This window comes from Scyliorhinus canicula, chromosome 6, assembly GCF_902713615.1.
Source record: "Scyliorhinus canicula chromosome 6, sScyCan1.1, whole genome shotgun sequence".
NCBI classification, from domain to species: Eukaryota; Metazoa; Chordata; class Chondrichthyes; order Carcharhiniformes; family Scyliorhinidae; genus Scyliorhinus; species Scyliorhinus canicula.
The window spans coordinates 20,008,700-20,026,025 of NC_052151.1; the positions used below are offsets into that span (position 1 = coordinate 20,008,700).

At 47.8% G+C, this 17,326-nt stretch overlaps 1 protein-coding gene across 1 annotated transcript in view; it reads left to right on the forward strand.

Annotated features, from left to right (window-relative positions):
* LOC119967022 overlaps positions 1-12,365 on the forward strand; it is a 36,714-nt gene extending 24,349 nt beyond the window's left edge. The window contains exons 3-4 of the mRNA XM_038799025.1: positions 10,890-11,064; positions 12,019-12,365. Coding sequence (XP_038654953.1) covers positions 10,890-11,064; positions 12,019-12,184 — 341 coding nt within the window. The 3' untranslated portion in view covers positions 12,185-12,365. The remainder of the gene's footprint in view (positions 1-10,889; positions 11,065-12,018) is intronic.
* The last annotated feature ends 4,961 nt before the right edge of the window (positions 12,366-17,326 follow it).

Here is a 17,326-nt window from a genome sequence, read left to right on the forward strand (position 1 = left end):
TCCACCAATCCCTCCCCGAACCCAAACCGTCCGAGACCCTCCCATAGATAGTCCCACTCCACCCGGTCAAAGGCCTTCTCGGCGTCCATTGCCACCACTACCTCCACCTCCCTACCCGCGGGGGCATCATTATCACATTGAGTAATCTCCTCAGATTGGCCCCCAGCTGCCTACCTTTCACGAACCCCGTTTGATCCTCCCCAATCACCTCCGGTACACAGTCCTCCATTCTACCCGCCAGTACCTTTGCCAGGAGCTTGGCGTCTACATTAATCAGGGAGATTGGCCTGTAGGACCCGCACGCCTCCGGGTCTTTACCCCGCTTCAATATCAGAGATATGGTGGCTTGTGACATTGTCGGCGGCAGGGTCCCTCTGTCCCTTGCCTCATTGAAAACCCTCGCCAAGACCGGGCCCACCAGCTCAGAGAACTTCCTAAAAAACTCTACTGGGTATCCATCCGGCCCTGGGGACTTCCCCGACTGCATGGCCTTAAGGCCCCCCAATACCTCCTCTACTCTAATCGGGGCCCCCAGCTCTTCCACTCGCCCCCCACCAACTGTTGGGAATGTTAACCCGTCCAGAAACCTTTTCATCCCCTCCGGTTCTTCCGGCGGCTCCGAAGTATACAGCTTACGATAGAAGTCCCGGAATACCCTATTCAATTCTGCCGCTTTGCGCCCCTCCTCGTCCCTCACTCCACCTATTTCCCTGGCCGCCTCCCTCCTCCTGAGTTGCTGCGCTAACAGTCTGCTAGCCTTTTCCCCATGCTTGTACACCACTCCTCTCGCCTTCCTAAGCTGTTCCACGGCCCTGCTCGTGGATAGTGCCCCCAGTTCCGCCTGTCGTCTCTGCCTCTCCCTGAGTAAAACCTCCCCCGGGTACTCCGCGTGCTCTTCATCTATCCGACCCATTTCCCTGACCAATCTATCCATCTCTGCCCGGTCTGCCTTGGCTCTGTGGGCCCCAATTGAAATCAGCTCCCCCCGCACTACTGCCTTTAGCGCCTCCCACAGGATCGCCGCTGAGACCTCCCCCGTGTCATTCACCTGCAGGTAATTTTTTATACATTTCCGAAGCCTCTCGCAGATCCCCTCCTCCGACAGCAGCCCCACATCTAGCCTCCATTGCGGGCGTTGATAGCTCGCTCCTCCGAACTGCAGGTCCACCCAATGCGGGGCATGGTCTGAAATGGTAATTGCTGAGTATTCCATGTTCTTTGCCTCCCCCATACAGTCCCTGCTTAGTACAAAGAAATCTATCCTGGAATATACTTTATGGACGTGCGAGTAAAACGAGTAGTCCCTTCCTGTTGGCTGTCTATCTCTCCAGGGGTCCACTGGCCCCATTTGCTCCATAAACCCTTTCAGCTCCCTTGCCATTGCTGAGAGTCTACCTGTTCTGGGACACGACCGATCCAAAGTCGAGTCAAGGACCATGTTAAAGTCCCCTCCCATTATTAGCCTGCGAGAATCCAAGTCCGGGATCTTCCCCAGCACTCTTTTAATGAAGTCCACGTCATCCCAGTTCGGGGCATATATATTCACCAGCACCACTCTTCTCCCCTCCAGTCTGCCCCGTACCATCAGGTATCTGCCCCCCCTGTCTGCGGATATGCCCTCTGTCACAAATTGCACGCGCTTGTTGATCATGATTGCCACCCCTCTGGACTTCGAGTCCAAGTCCGAGTGGAAGACCTGGCTAATCCAGCCCTTCCTAAGCCTGGTCTGGTCCGACACTTTCAGATGTGTCTCCTGCAACATAATTACGTCCGCCCTCAGGGCTCGCAAGTGCGCGAACACCCGCGCCCTCTTAACCGGCCCATTCAGTCCCTTGACATTCCAGGTGATCAGCCTGGTCGGGGGGCACATCCCACCCCCCCCCACCCCGCCGGTCAGCCATAGCCTTTCTCGGGCCGGCCCCTGACCCGTGCGTCGCGCCATTCCTGGCCCGCCCTTTGGCTGCCTCCACCCTCGACCTCCTTTCCAGTGCCTATTTCAAGTCCCTCTCCCGTCAGCAGAACAACCCCCCCCTCCCCTAACCCCATCCCCCGATACCCCCACCCCTGCCATCTACTGGCTGTAACTTCCCCCCCATCTGACTCCCTTGACTAGCCAATCTGCTAGCCCGGTGACTCAACACTCCGGCGCCTTCCTGTCTCATTCCCATTGTTTCCCCATCCTCCTCCCCACCCACTGGGGCAAGCCGGCTCCAGTGTCTTCCGCGAGCTGCACAAAAAGCACAAACCAGCCCAAACAGGAAAAAAAAAACACAGAAAAAAGAGAAAAAGCACATAAATATATACCCAAACCCCCCCCCCCCCCCCCCCCCCCCCCCCCCGCCCCCCCCCCCCCCCATAAGAAACAAGATAGAGAGACCACAAAAGAACAAAAACAAAAAAAGGGGGGGGGAAAGTGGGGGGGGGGCTAACCCCCCAAACCAATGTCCATGAACAAAGGAAAGAGTCTCAAATGTTCCGCTTGGCCCCTTTGGCCCAGCAAACCATTGAGCAGCAGTCCAAGCACATTCGGCGTTCCTCCCCACAGAAATCCTCGGGCCCTAATTCGCGTCCTTGGGGCCTCCTTTCGGGACCAGCCCCAGGTCCCTCACAAAATCCATCGCTTCTTCGGGTTCGGAGAAGTAGTGGTGTTGACCCTGGTGCGTGACCCATAGCCGAGCTGGGAACAGCAGACCAAACTTCACGTGCTTCTTGAACAGCATCTCCTTGACATTCTTAAAGGCTGCTCGCCGCCGAGCCACCTCCTGGCTTAGGTCCTGATAAATGCGGAGAACACTGTTGTTCCACGTACTGCTCCTGGCGCTCTTTGCCCACTGCAGCACCCGCTCCTTGTCCACGAACCTGTGGAACCTAATCACCATCGGGCGGGGGGGGGGGGGGGGGTCCGCCCGGCCGCCCCTGCCTTGCCTGCACTCTGTGTGCCCCCTCCAGCTCCGGCGGTCGCGGAAAGGCTTCGGCCCCCATCAGCTGCTTCAGCAGGTCTGCTACAAACGCTGCAGCATCAGCTCCCTCAGCCCCCTCCGGGAGGCCGACCATCCTCAGATTGTTCCTGCGGACTCTATTCTCCAGCTCCTCCACTCTGTCCAGCAGACTTCTCTGCCGCTCTTTCAGGCCGTCAACCTCTAGCGCTGCAACCGTCTGCGCATCCGCCTGCTCCTCCACCGCCTCTCCCAGTGCCTTAACTTTAACATCCTGCGCGTCCAGCCTCTGGTTCAGCTGATCCACCGCTTTCTGGATTGGGTCCAAGCTCTCCCGCTTCAGCGCTTCAAAACTGGACTTCATTACCTGGAGCATGTTATCCAGCGCCTGCTGGATTGCTGAGTCTGGGGTCCGTGTGTCCGCCATCTTAAGTCCCAGGTAATTTTCTTCAGGTCCTTGTCTCTGTCCCTTTTTCTCCTTCTTCTTCTGCCTTCTGGACTCCCGCTGTTCCATGTGCCGCAGCCCGCTCCTCAGCACCTTCGCTGCCGCCGTCCTTCGCCCAGCTCCTTAAATTTTACCTTCTGGGCATCTGAAGTGGGTCCAAGCTGTCCCTCTTCAGCAACTCCAAACTTTTTCCCTTTGTCCTGGAGGAAGGAAGGTCCGTGGGTCCGCCATCTTACCCTTCAGGTCAGTTTCCTCCTTGCCTCCGTCTCTCTCTCTCTCTTTCTTCCTCTGCCTGCTGGCCTCCCACGATTCCATCCGCTGCAGCCCGCTCTCCTCTTCTTTCACGGCAGCCTTTTTGCCGCCCCCGTGGTCCCGCTATCGCGGGGAATCAGCTGCTAAGCCCCGCCGGAGTGAGAGCCCACCGAATGTGCGGCTCACTCAGGCATCGCTGCCACCGGAAGTCCCCCTTTGGTGCTTTTAATCAAAAAAACAAACTTTATTCTACGAATTTAGTTAACATTTGTAGGGCCACACACATGCAATAATTTTTATCAACTATAAACATAAATGTCCCACACAGCTATAGTAATCTATTTATAACCCTTAATGAATCCCCCTTAACTGTTCCAATTTTATAACAATATCCAAATCAAAACCAGAAACCCCTTTTCAAAGGTGTGGCCCTGCACTCTTACTGGTAAAAGATGTGGTATGAATACTCTTGTTTCATTTCCAAACAGCAGGTTTGAATTCCTTTCAGAAAACAATTATTTCTTTTAAGTTATCAAACAGTCTGGAAACAGCTTTTAAACTGAAGACAGAGAAACCCTTTGTTCAACCTGTGCATTACGAACCAGTCCAAGCTCAAAGTGAAAGTAAAAGTCAAAAATGAAAGTGAACTCACAGAGCCACAGCCCAGCTCCACCTATACAATGACATCACTGAAGTCATGTGATAAGACAAAAAACATTTCTCTAAAGGACACTCACATGACATCCTCTAGCTCCTGTTTTCTATATTTCAAGTGCCTGCCATGACCTGTTGTCTGTTGTACCAGTCGATGGTTCTGCCCATATTTGGTTAGAGCCTCAGAGTTGGCCACTTTCCACCAGCATGCAATTCGATCTGGCTACAATATCTTTGTAGGCTCCTCAATTGACGTCAAACATAAAAACAAAAAGGGACCAATTACTTAGCTGGGAGTGTACTTTAGGTAGCACGGTAGCACAAGTGGCTAGCACTGTGATTTCACAGTGCCAGGATCCCAGGTTCGATTCCCCACTGGGTCACTGTCTGTGCGGAGTCTGCACATTCTCCCCATGTCTGCGTGGGTTTCCGCCAGGTGCTCCGGTTTCCTCCCACAGTCCAAAGACGTGCAGGTCAGGTGGATTGGCCATGATAAATTGCCCTTAGTGACCAAAAAGTTTAGGAGGGGCTATTGGGTTGCGGCAATAGGATGGAAGTGAAGGTTTAAGTTGGTTGGTGCAGACTTGATGGTCCGAATGGCCTCCTTCTGCACTGTATGTTTTATGTTCCATGTCCTAAGTCAGGAAAAGGAAGTAAAGCAGACATGTGGGAAATCCTTAGAGAGGTGTAAAAATTAAAGGGTAATATAAGCAGGGGATTTCAACTTCCCCAATACTAATTGGCAGAGTAAAAGTGTAAAAAGTTTAGAGAGGACAGAATTCTTAAAATTATTTTTAAAAATTCCTTCATGGGATATGGGCGTTGCTTATTATTGCCCATCCCTAGTTGCTATTCAGAAGGTGGTGGTGAGTTCCCTTCTTGAACCGCTGCAGTGCCTGAGGTGCAGCTATACCCACTGTGCTGTGAGGGAGGGAGTTCAAGGATGTTACCCCCAGAGACAGTGAAGGAACACCAACCTATTTCCAAGTCAGGGTGGTGAGTGACTTTGAGGGGAACCTCCAGGTGGTGGGGCTCCCAGGTACCTGCTGCTCTTGTCCTTATAGATGGTAATGGCCGTGAGTTTGGAAAGTGCTGCCTCAGGAACCTGGCTGAGTTACTGCATCTTGTCGATGGTACACACAGCTGCCACTGTTCATCAGTGGTAGACAGTTTGAATGGTTGTGGAAAGGGGAGCAATCAAACGGGCTGCTTTGTCCTGAAAGGTGATCCAGGAGAGCTTTTTGAGTCAGCATTTAGAAACTCTTGCAAAAGAGGAGATGTACTGGACTTAATTTTTAAAAATGAAGTCAAAGGGGTCGGGGCAGGTCAATGGGTGTCAGATTTCAGAGGGGTGGATGTTGGGGGGTCAGAAGTGGGTTGTCAGAGGTGTGGAGGTCGGGAGGTGTGGATGGAAGTTTGAACATCGGGAATTTGAGGGGTGCGAGTGTCAGGACTCAGGTTGCGGGATTAAGTTGGAGCTCCACCCATGGTGGGGGTTGGATTGGATTGGATTTGTTTATTGTCACAAGTACAGAGTACAGTGGAAAGTATTGTGAAACGTGAAAAGTAAACAGTATTGTTCTGCATACAGCTCAGATTGATCATTTTGTACATGAAAACAAAATACACAGAGCAATCATGAAATGCACAGCGTAAACACATGGACACAGGCATCGGGTGAAGCCTACGGAGTGCAATACTACTCAGTAGAGAAGATGTGTCAAGGGATCAGTTCAGTTCATAAGATGGTCATTCGGGAATCTGGTAACAGAGAAGAAGCTGTTTTTTGATCTGTTAGTGCATGTTCTCAGACTTCTGTTTCTCTTGCCCGATGGAAGAAATTGGTAGAGTGAAGTCAGCAAGGAAGAGGGAGAAACCTGCATTGATGGGGGTTCAGAGGGTTGTGGGAATCCCCTAGGGGTGGATGGGAGGTGGCACCACAGATACAGGGAGGTTTTGGGATGTGGGAGGTGGAGGGAGTGTCGGTGATGTCGGGTGTGGGGGTTTTGTGAGTATGGGGGGATGTTGGGAATGTCGGGTACATAGTGGATATCGGGGAAATAGGGGATGTCGGGAGTAAGGGGGGGATGTTGGGAATGTTGGCTATTTAGGGAATGTCGGGGATATGGGGGATGTCGGGGATATAGGGGATGTCGGGAGTAAGGGGGGATGTTGGGAATGTCGGGTGTGGGGGTTTTGTGAGTATGGGGGATGTTGGGAATGTCGGGTACATAGTGGATGTCGGGGATATAGGGGATGTCGGGAGTAAGGGGGGGATGTTGGGAATGTTGGGTATTTAGGGAATGTCGGGGATATGGGGGATGTCGGGGATATAGGGGATGTCGGGAGTAAGGGGGGAATGTTGGGAATGTCGGGTATATAGTGGATGTCGGGGATATAGGGGATGTCGGGAGTAAGGGGGGGATGTTGGGAATGTCGGGTATATAGGGAATTTCAGGGATATAGGTGATGTCGGGGATATGGGGGATGTCGGGGATATGGGGATGTCAGGAGAAGGGGGTTGTCGGAGCGTGGGGGGTGTCCCATGCTGGGAACAATCGTGTTGTTTAAAATAGTTACGCAGAAGTTAGAAAAGGTTTTATTAAAACTGAGCATTTAAAAGTTCCTACTTTCACGGGGAGGTGGTATTATCACTGGACTAGTAATCGCAGGACTCAGGGTAATGTTCTGGGGAGCCGGAGTCAAGTCCCACCACAACAGATGGTGTAAAAAAGACAGATTTAAAGTTTAATGATGGCCATGAAACTGTTATTAACTCATCTGGTTAACTAAATCCCTGTTGTGAAGGAAATCTGCCAGTGTTACCTGGTCTGTCCGATGCGTCATATTCACTGCAGCCTGGTTGACACTTCAATGCCCTCAGCTTTTTAAGAATTCATTTACAGGGTGTGGCTGTCGCTGGCTTGACCGACATGTATTGGCCATCGAACACGCAGAGTACATTCTGCTCCCTTGCCACCCTCAGTGGTTCCTCCAAGTGCTGAAGGTCAAATCGGGATGGGCAATAAATGCTGGCCCAGCCAACGATGCCCACAGTCAATGAATAAAACATCAAATTAGCAGAAACTTGGCGGAAAGCAGATTTAATTCGCTTGATCGAACAGCTCACAGCTCAGAAGCACGTCCAGCCAATATGCTTACTTGGGAAGTTCCGAGAGTCATTCCCCAGCATATGTTTGGAGTATGCTCTCCAAATCCAACTCTGGGGAGAACGGAAGTCACGGCAACGATCTGGAATGTTCTACTTGAACTGGAAGCAAATGCAAGACTAAATTTCAAAAGAGGAATATTTAACTGATTGGAAAAATGTGTCGGTCTGTGGGAAAAGAGCGAGTCAGTGCAATTAAATGGATAAATCTAATCGAGGAATGAGACCAACCTCACACACAGCTCTGTTAAACTAGGGACACAATTCTCCCAATTCTCTTAGTGTCGGGCGGATGCGGTGAATCTGGAGGGAGGCAACAGGCCGAACACAGATGGTGTAAAATTATGTTGTAATTCTCCCAATGATGGATTAATGGTGGCTCAGTCAACCCACTGGCAGGTGGCGTAAATGTCAGATACATTCATTTGTGCCCATGAATGCTCATTAAAGCAGCTGCCCGCCGGTATCATAGAACATAGAACAGTTCAGCACAGTACAGGCCCTTCAGCCCAGGATGTTGTCCCGTCAGGTTTTCCAATCATGCGTCACATCAGTCGCAAATCACATTGGCATCAGACCCGAGTGATTAAGGCTGGCGTGATCAACCATCCTGGCCCTGGGTCACTGTCTGTGCGGAGTTTGCACATTCTCCTCGTGTCTGTGTGGGTTTCATCTCCAGAACCCAACGATTTGCAGGGTAGGCGGAATGGCCATGTTGAATTGCCATTTAATTGGAAACAATACTTGGTAATCTAACTTTATTTTTCAAAAAGGCTAGAGGGTTTAAGATGACCCTCGGTTCACTGGAGATTTTGAGATGAATGGAACACTGCCATAGTGCTGCGCTGCTCCTGATGCACTGTTCACCACTGTGCCGGGTCAGACCAGTTTCTGCCCTCCATCTCCATGCCGAGCTGGTCTCCATGGACAGCACCATGCTGCTGGGCCCATGGACAGCACCGTGCTGCTGGGCCCATGGACAGCACCATGCTGCTGGGCCCATGGACACTCCTGTGTCACCGTTTCCGGGTCAGTACTGCGGCTGTGCTTGGCGAGTACAGGGGTCTCCTTCTGTCCTCACGCCCCCTTCCGCTGGTGCCACACACCAGTGTCTATCTGGACAGTTCTGTGCTGTGGGACTCATATGCAGCCAATGCAGCAAAGGTACAATGTTTGACCAGGGGAGGAGTGCACAGTGAGCTGTGGGGTCAGGAGGGTGTTTTGATGGCTTGACGAAGACAAGACGGGCAATGTGGAAGGAGGGTTATGCAAGGGTTGGGGGGGCTAGTGGGACAGCTGATGATTCCAGGTGGAGGAACATGGAGGCGGATGAATAAAATTATCAATGGAAGGCAGAGGGAAAACCAAGGGGAGGGAACCTGGAGCCTGATATGGCTGCCTGAGAAGCTCACAAACAATGGGGTCAAAGGGATACCACACAATTTACTGGAAGGCACAAAGATGCCAGAGGCTGTGGGTGGAGATCCATGTGGGGCATGGGCACCTCACAGGTGATGGGCCCAGGGGAGGGTGGTTGAATTGGGGAACAGACTTTCTCTCGAGGCTGCTAGACTTTTCCAACTGTGTTGTTAACATGCTGCACAGTCTGCTGAAGAGAACAAAGAACAAAGAAAATTACAGCACAGAAACAGGCCCTTCGGCCCTCCCAGCCTGCGCCGATCCAGATCCTTTGTCTAAACCTGTTGCCTATTTTCCAAGGTCTACTTCCCTCTGTTCCCGCCCGTTCATATACCTGTCTTGATGCCTCTTAAATGATGCTATCCTGCCCGCCTCTACCACGTCCCTTGGTAAAGCGTTCCAGGCACCCACCACCCTCTGCGTAAAAAACTTTCCACGCACATCTCCCTTAAACTTTCCCCCTCTCACCTTGAAATCGTGACCCCTTGTAACTGACACCCCCACTCTTGGGAAAAGCTTGTTGCTATCCACCCTGTCCATACCTCTCATAATTTTGCAGACCTGAATCAGGTCCCCCCTCAACCGCCGCCTTTCCAACGAAAACAATCCTAATCTACTCAACCTTTCTTCATAGCTAGCACCCTCCATACCAGGCAACATCCTGGTGAACCTCCTCTGCACCCTCTCCAAAGTATCCACATCCTTCTGGTAATGTGGCGAACAGAGCTGCACGCAGTATTCCAAATGTGGCCGAACCAAAGTCCTATACAACTGTAACATGACCTGCCAACTCTTGTACTCAATACCCCGTCCGATGAAGGCAAGCATGCTGTATGCCTTCTTGACCACTCTATCAACCCGCGTTGCCACCTTCAGGGTACAATGGACCTGAACTCCCAAATCTCTCTGTTCATCAATTTTCCCCAAGACCCTTCCATTGACCATATAGTCCGCTCTTGAATTTGATCTTCCAAAATGCATCACTTAGCATTTACCTGGATTGAACTCCATCTGCCATTTCTCTGCCCAACTCTCCAATTTATCTATATTTTGTTGTATTCTCTGACAGTCCTCCTCGCTATCTGCAACTCCACCAATCTTAGTATCATCTGCAAACTTGCTAATCAGACCACCTATACCTTCCTCCAGATCATTTATGTAGATCACAAACAACAGTGGTCCGAGCACAGATCCCTGTGGAACACCACTAGTCACCCTTCTCCATTTTGAGACACTCCCTTCCACCACTACTCTCTGTCTCCTGTTGCCCAGCCAGTTCTTTATCCATCTAGCTAGTATACCCTGAACCCCATGCAACTTCACTTTTTCCATCAACCTGCCACGGGAAACCTTATCAAACGCCTTGCTAAAGTCCATGTATATGACATCTACAGCCCTTCCCTCATCAATTAACTTTGTCACTTCCTCAAAGGATTCTATTAGGTTTGTAAGACATGACCTTCCCTGCACAAAACCATGATGCCTATCACTGATAAGTCTATTTTCTTCCAGATGTGAATAGATCCTATCCCTCAGTATCTTCTCCAACAGTTTGCCTACCACTGACGTCAAGTTCACAGGTCCATAATTCCGTGGATTATCTCTGCTACCCTTCTTAAACAAAGGGACAACATTAGCAATTCTCCAGTCCTCCGGGACCTCATCCGTGCTCAAGGATGCTGCAAAGATATCTGTTGAGGCTCCAGCTATTTTGACCCTCGCTTCCCTCCTTAACCTGGGATAGATCCCATCCGGTCCTGGGAGGTGGGCTGAAGAGAGTGATATGAGTCTCCTGGACTGGTATATGATGTCGGGATACACACTACGAGTGTGACCATGCTGGCCACATGCTGCTCTACATCCTGGCTACTTGTTCATTTGCATTTTCCCTTAAAGTGATATCACAACTTTTCCACAACTCAGCAAAGTCACCCTGTTCCCTCACCTGGAACTTTGACTCCCCATCAGTTGATCTCCTAGTTAAATGGTGTAACAGATGTTTCTCTGTCTACAGGTACCGTTGTTCCTATCTCCGCACCTTGGGGAGCTTATGGATACTTGGAAAATGGCAAAATACAACAGAAATTCAAAGTATTTCTAGAGATAGTGCCTGAAGTCATCAATATGCCTGAACCAACAGATCCAACAGTTAAAACAGTATTCATACCTCCTGTTTGGTACTTTGCCAGGTGAGTTTAGTGACTGATATATTGTGATTAATGTTTCTTTCTGTCAGCTCTTGGATCAACATCACTCAACCTGGAGCGGAATTCTCCCATTTTGAGACTAAGTGCTGCGGTGTGGGCAGGAACATGGAGCGTTTTCTGCTGTAGCTGCTTGCCGGAAAACACTCCGAATCTTCCCACTCATCCTCATTATTTATTCACCTGGGTGTTTTACGCTGTTTTCAGTCGTGGGTCAGGCCTGGATGGTGTGTCGTCCGCCACATGTCCGGGTTTTATATTAAAAAGATATCCAACAACACTAACCCACCATTGAAAAAAGAAGGTGGACCTCCTGAAAATGAAGATCGATCTCCAGGAGCATTTTGGGGCCGGAGGATGGACTCCCTCCAGGACACCATATCTGGAAGGTCAAAGTTCACATGCTCCCCTAACCCATTGCTGGGGTGTTCCAAGGTCCAGGGTTGTGGGCGGTCTTAATCCTGAACTCTGTAGGCAGCGTTACGCATCCGACTTTGGCACTCTACATTGTGAAATATATTTCTCACACTGGTGCATTTCCCCGCCAGAACGACAGAGAATCTATCCTGATAGGGGGGCAGTTCTCCCTCTATATCCATTACCAGATGGAAATTATGTTTACATCGGTCTCTTTCCTTCCAGTCATGGTGGGCATGACTGCACACTCTTTCAGGTTGTGTATTTAAGTCTGTATCTCTCCATCCTTTCTGAAAAATACATCACCTCACATTTCTCTGTCTCTTTTTGTCACTTGTCTGACCATTTGGTGAGCTTCTCTATGATGTTACTACAGCTGTGGACAAACTGAATGGTGGAGGCGGCTCAGTGGGCTGAATGGTCAACTCCTGTCCCTGTTGTCCTGACAATCGACTTGGTTTTCAAACAGGTTTTATCAGGAAGAATAAAATTTTAATCCCCCTGTTCTTAATTCTGTTACAGGATTTTTGACAAGAAACTTGATGAACAACAAATTGAAGAACGTGTGACTCAATTACTGAAGGACTTGGAACAAGACAATCAACCCTTCAAAGGGACATTTTTTGTCATTGCTTTTTATAATACACATGGGCTAATGGGAATAGCTTTTGAAAAGGCAGGAGAATGAAGGCTTTCTGGAAGGTTCTGTTACCTTTCCAGACATCAAACAGTGAGATGCGCTTAACTACTTTGAAACTGTTTAACTTTCCATTGAGTTTAACCTGGAAAACTGAGCATTTTTAAAAAGTAAATTTGGAGTACTCAATTCATTTTTCCAATTAAGGGGCAATTTAGCGTGGCCAATACACCTACCCTGCACGTCTTTGGGTTGTGGGGCAAAACCCAAGCAAACACTGGAGATTGTGCAAACTGCACACGAGAAGTGACCTAGATCCGGGATCGAACCTAGGATCTCGGTGCTGTGAGACAGCAGTGCTAAGCACTCTGCCACCGTGCTGTCCTTTAGTTTTAATCTCCTTCCTCAATAAGGATATATTTACCTTTGAGGGAACGCAATGTCTGTTCATCGGACAGATTACGTATATGTGTATATTGGGATTTTTCCAATAATTCCACCAATGTCCCATCTCCAAATCCCTGTGACCCTTTTATAAATATTGCCCTCTACTGGCAGTTAGTAATTTTGACTCCCACACACACTGCAGCATTTATTCAGATTCAAAATTGTTCAACCACATTAATATTAACAGTGAACATTTCTTCTTCATTTACACACGCTGTTCCCATTGATTGTTTAGCTGAGTGATTCTGAACAATGTTTTTTTTCTTTTTTCTGGATGTCCAGTTCAGTTTGTCCACACATGGTCCTGTGGCAGATAGATCTTGCTTCTCACCAGGGGCTGGACCTTGTTATCTTTCACAAAATTAAATAAAAACAGAGACTCTTCAAGTCCGCTCCACCATTCAGTAAGATCATGGCTGATCTCGGACCTTAACTCCACTTTCCCACTCTGTCCTTCGAGTGTGTAATCTGTCTAATAAACAGGTAATGCAGTCCCACTAAAGTCGGTTCATCCATCCTTAACTAAAGAGACCAAACATCACAACATCATATTCTACCTGTTATGTTCTTAACCACTCACTTAACCAACTTAATATGGAGCAAACACATGATAGTCCACCCACACGTTAACCATCCATGTGACTCCAGCCTGAAAAATTTGAATGTCCCTGAGTCCTGGCTGCTCTTTTTCCTTTAATATTGTTTGGAATGAGGTTTCCCGTCTACATCTCAAATTCATTGCTGAACACGTCTCCACACTGCACATATACAGGGCAAAACTCAATTGTACAAGATGGTGGGCGCTCTATTGGGTAACGGGGATTAATCACTGCAGTAATTCGCTTTTTCTGTAATCTTGCTTTAAATGAATTGTGCGCAGACTGAGCCTGAGATGGTCCGAGTGACAGACATAGGGCGGGATTCTTCCCTACCCAGCGGGACGGGCCTTACCGGCGCCGGGGAGTGGCATGAACCACTCCGGCATTGGGCCGCCCCGAGGGTGCCGAATTCTCCATGCCTTCAGGGGCTAGGCTGGCACCGAAAGGCTTGGCGCCACACCAACCGGTGCCGAAGAGCCTCCGCCGCCCGGTGCGAGTTGGCGCATGCGTGGGAGCATCCCGCTCAGAGTTCCTGGAATTTACTATCTTTATACAGCGATGAAATATGTTCATATTTATCCATCACACTGACCAGAATGTCTAAAGTTGATGTGAATTGAAATTGGGACTTGTTACAGAGCACAGAGTATTGAAGCTGTTCAATGTGAAATCATGAGGTGTTCAGATGTGTGATTGTTCCTGGGCTCTCTCACTCGGAGTTAGTTCCAGATGGAATTATTTAATTAGAAGGGAATGTTTAAACTGTAAAGAGACAGTGTGTTCACCGTATGTAAAATACTGAGATTTTCACCACATCATCTGGAAGAATTGCCTTCAATGTTTGAATAGTTCAGTCTCCTGTGCTCTGAAATATAATGGGAATGGACCATATAACAGACTGTGTGGAATAGACACTGTACACTGTAGGAAGAACACAACACTCACTGGATAAACCTGCTAATGGGGACACCCTGTGTGGGGAGTAAAGTATTCCCTTTTCCTGTCATTCCTGATAATCAAACACTGGACATTGTAGTGGGGATGATGGAAAAGGTTGTTTCTCAATCCAGTTTGGTCTGACTCAGACCAGTCCAGGTACAGGAAACAGATGGGCCCAGGTCAGGAAAGTGAAGTGGGAGTTTTGTGACTCAGGTGTGAAGCAGCTTAAAACTGGTCCTTAAACCGGAGAAAGAATCTAAACTTAGAATCCAGAGACTGAAGATTGAATAAAGTTTCAATTCAGATCTCCTCAAACCCACACTGGGAGCTGACATTGGGAATATCGACAGACTGAATCTGTGATTGAGAAAATGATCTATTCAGATCTGACTCTTGTTAACAGGTGACCCATTCACAGGTTTCGCTTGTGGAGTAAATAAGCCATCGTCTTCTAGTCTTTGTTTGTCTTTTGTTTTTCAAACTGCTGGGAATGTATTCTCACTGTGAAATAAAGAGGGTGATGCATTTACACATTTGGTCTTGCGTTAGATTCTTCCTCAGAAATAAATCTGGGTCAATGATCACATCACTGGTTTCATATTCGATAAACTCTCCACATTTTAGTGAAATGATTCTGTTAAAACATTGAGGTGTAAAATTAAAGAATGAAGAGATGGAGGGTAATTTATTGAGAGATGTAACACTTTGAGAGCGAGCTCCATCTTGGTCAGGTGACAGCTCACATCCCCGTGCAGCCTGACACTTCAATCTGTCAAACTCCACTCTGAACAGTCTTTCTAACTCTGTCAATGGGATATCACTGGATAGATAACGGCCAACAGTCAACAATTCATGGATCAGTCATCGACCTGGTGTTGGGATTTTCTTCCCTGTTTGGAAAATCTCACCAATCAGGGTCCTTGAATTTGAGATGGGATTGGGCTCATAGAATGCCGACATAGAAACATACATAGACACAGGAGGAGGGCCTTATAATAAAAATGTTTATTAGTGTCACATGTAAGCTTACATTCACACTTCATTAAAGTTACTGTGAAAATCCCATAGTCGCCACACTCTGATTGTTTGGTTACACTGGTTACACTGAGGGAGAACTCAGAATGTCCAATTCTCCTACCATCTTTCGGGACTCATGGGCAGAAACTGGAGCACCCAGAGGAAACCCACGCAGGCACGAAGACAACCTGCAGACTCAGGACAGACAGTGACCCAAGCCAGGAATCAAACTGTGTACCTGGCGCTGTAAAGCAACAGTGCTAACCATTGTTCTACCTTGACGCCCGATTCTGCCCTTTAAGCCTGCTCCACCAATCATTTTGAACATGATTGATCATCAAGTTCAACTTCGAGCCTGCTCTGCCAATCATTTTGATCATGGCTGATCATCAAGTTCAAACTCACTCTGCACAGAACTCTACAGATCATCACAAGCTCCAGAGTCCACCTGAAGTCCCTTTACATATCAGTGTCAATCACTGAACACTTAACATAAATGAGACAATCATTGAACACTTAACATAAATGAGACAACTAATTGCAATGTCTCTTAACCCATTACTTAACAGTCTCCCCTTCCTTGGAGAAAAAAAACAATTAGGTAAAAACAAAATTTCAAAAAACTAAATTTTCAAGAAACTAAAACACACACCTGATTCCCCTTTTTTTTAAGTAGAAGAGGAAAAAAGAACATTCACAGAAACAGGCGCCCTTCATTCACGATATCTAAAAGTTTCTGTGAACTAGCCCCTCTTTTCGTGAGACAGTCTGACAGGTGATAGCTACTGTCAACCCATTTAATTTTTGTTATTTCCCCTCTGTCCAACATCTGCTTTAAACTGGCGATGTCTATCCGTAACCTCTTTTCATTGACACGTTTTGTAGAGTGCACATTTTCCCACAGGGATTTATTGTCAATGTGACAGTCACTAGGTATATTACCTAAATCCTCTAATCCCAAAATTTCTGTCAATATCTGACTTATATAAAAGGCCATATCCACCGCTTCCACTAAGCTTAATGTCTCAGCAGCCAAAGTGCTTTTGACCACTCTCCTTATTTTCTTTGTTTCCCACACAAGAGGGCAACATTTACCATTGTTCCCCAAAAGAAAAATTATAAAACCTCCTGCGCTTGAAACTCCATCACATAAATTTGCATAGGACGCATCACTATAAAACTATGAGGCCTAGGATCACCTAAAACAGGGAACTTCAAAACATACTCCTGCATTTTTAGCTTGGCCAACACTTTATTTGCTATTATTATGTCTTCCACTTTGGGATCATTCATCTTTGTACTCAACTCTAAAACATTAAAACTCACGTCCAGTCTAGTCTGTCTTCCTAACCAGTTCAGTTGCCCAATTAAACTTCGCAGTTGCTCTTTTTCTATCTTCGAAACCATTGCGTCTTTTTGTGAAACCCGGCTATGACTAATTGCTATTGGACTGATGCTTTCCAAGTAAGATTGCTGACGTAAAGTTACTCCTAACTGAGTCTGTCCGATTTCCAAACCAATATATTTAAATGCACCGGAAGCCTGATTTCCAACCCTGAATTCTTTCCTCAAACCAGAGATTACAATAACTTCAAAATCACTAGTCCCACCCCACAAAAAATCATCGACATGCATCATGAAGATGCCAGCAAGATTTCCTTTATAGTGCCAGTAAAACATTGCAGGATCTGCTTTCAACTGGCAACAGCCTAACTTTAACAAGGCTGACCTCACCGAAAAGTACCACACTCTAGATGCATCATTTAATCCATACACACATTTGTTCAACTTCCACAGTACCCCTTCTGTGTTAGCTGCTTAGGACGGAGAAAAATGTCTCTCTGGAGCTGATGCCCCTGCAAAAAGGCAGCTTTTATATCTATAGATTTGCAGTCCCATGCCTTTGTGGCTAATAGAGCCAAGAAGATCTTTAAAATAACCTTTCCTGCTGTAGGTGAATCTACCCTTAAGTCCTGATCGTCTAAGTTTTCTTCAAATCCCCTTGCGACAAGCCTGGCCTTTGCCTTATAAGTTCCATCTGGAAGAACCTTTTCTGTACAAATCCATCTGTGGGATAGAGCTTTTTGTCCCTATCCGGTACTTCCGTGTATACCCCAAATTCTTGCTGTTTAGCATCTTTGATAACTTTTTCATCTAATTTATTTGAAGCCACCAAAATCTCACGTGCATG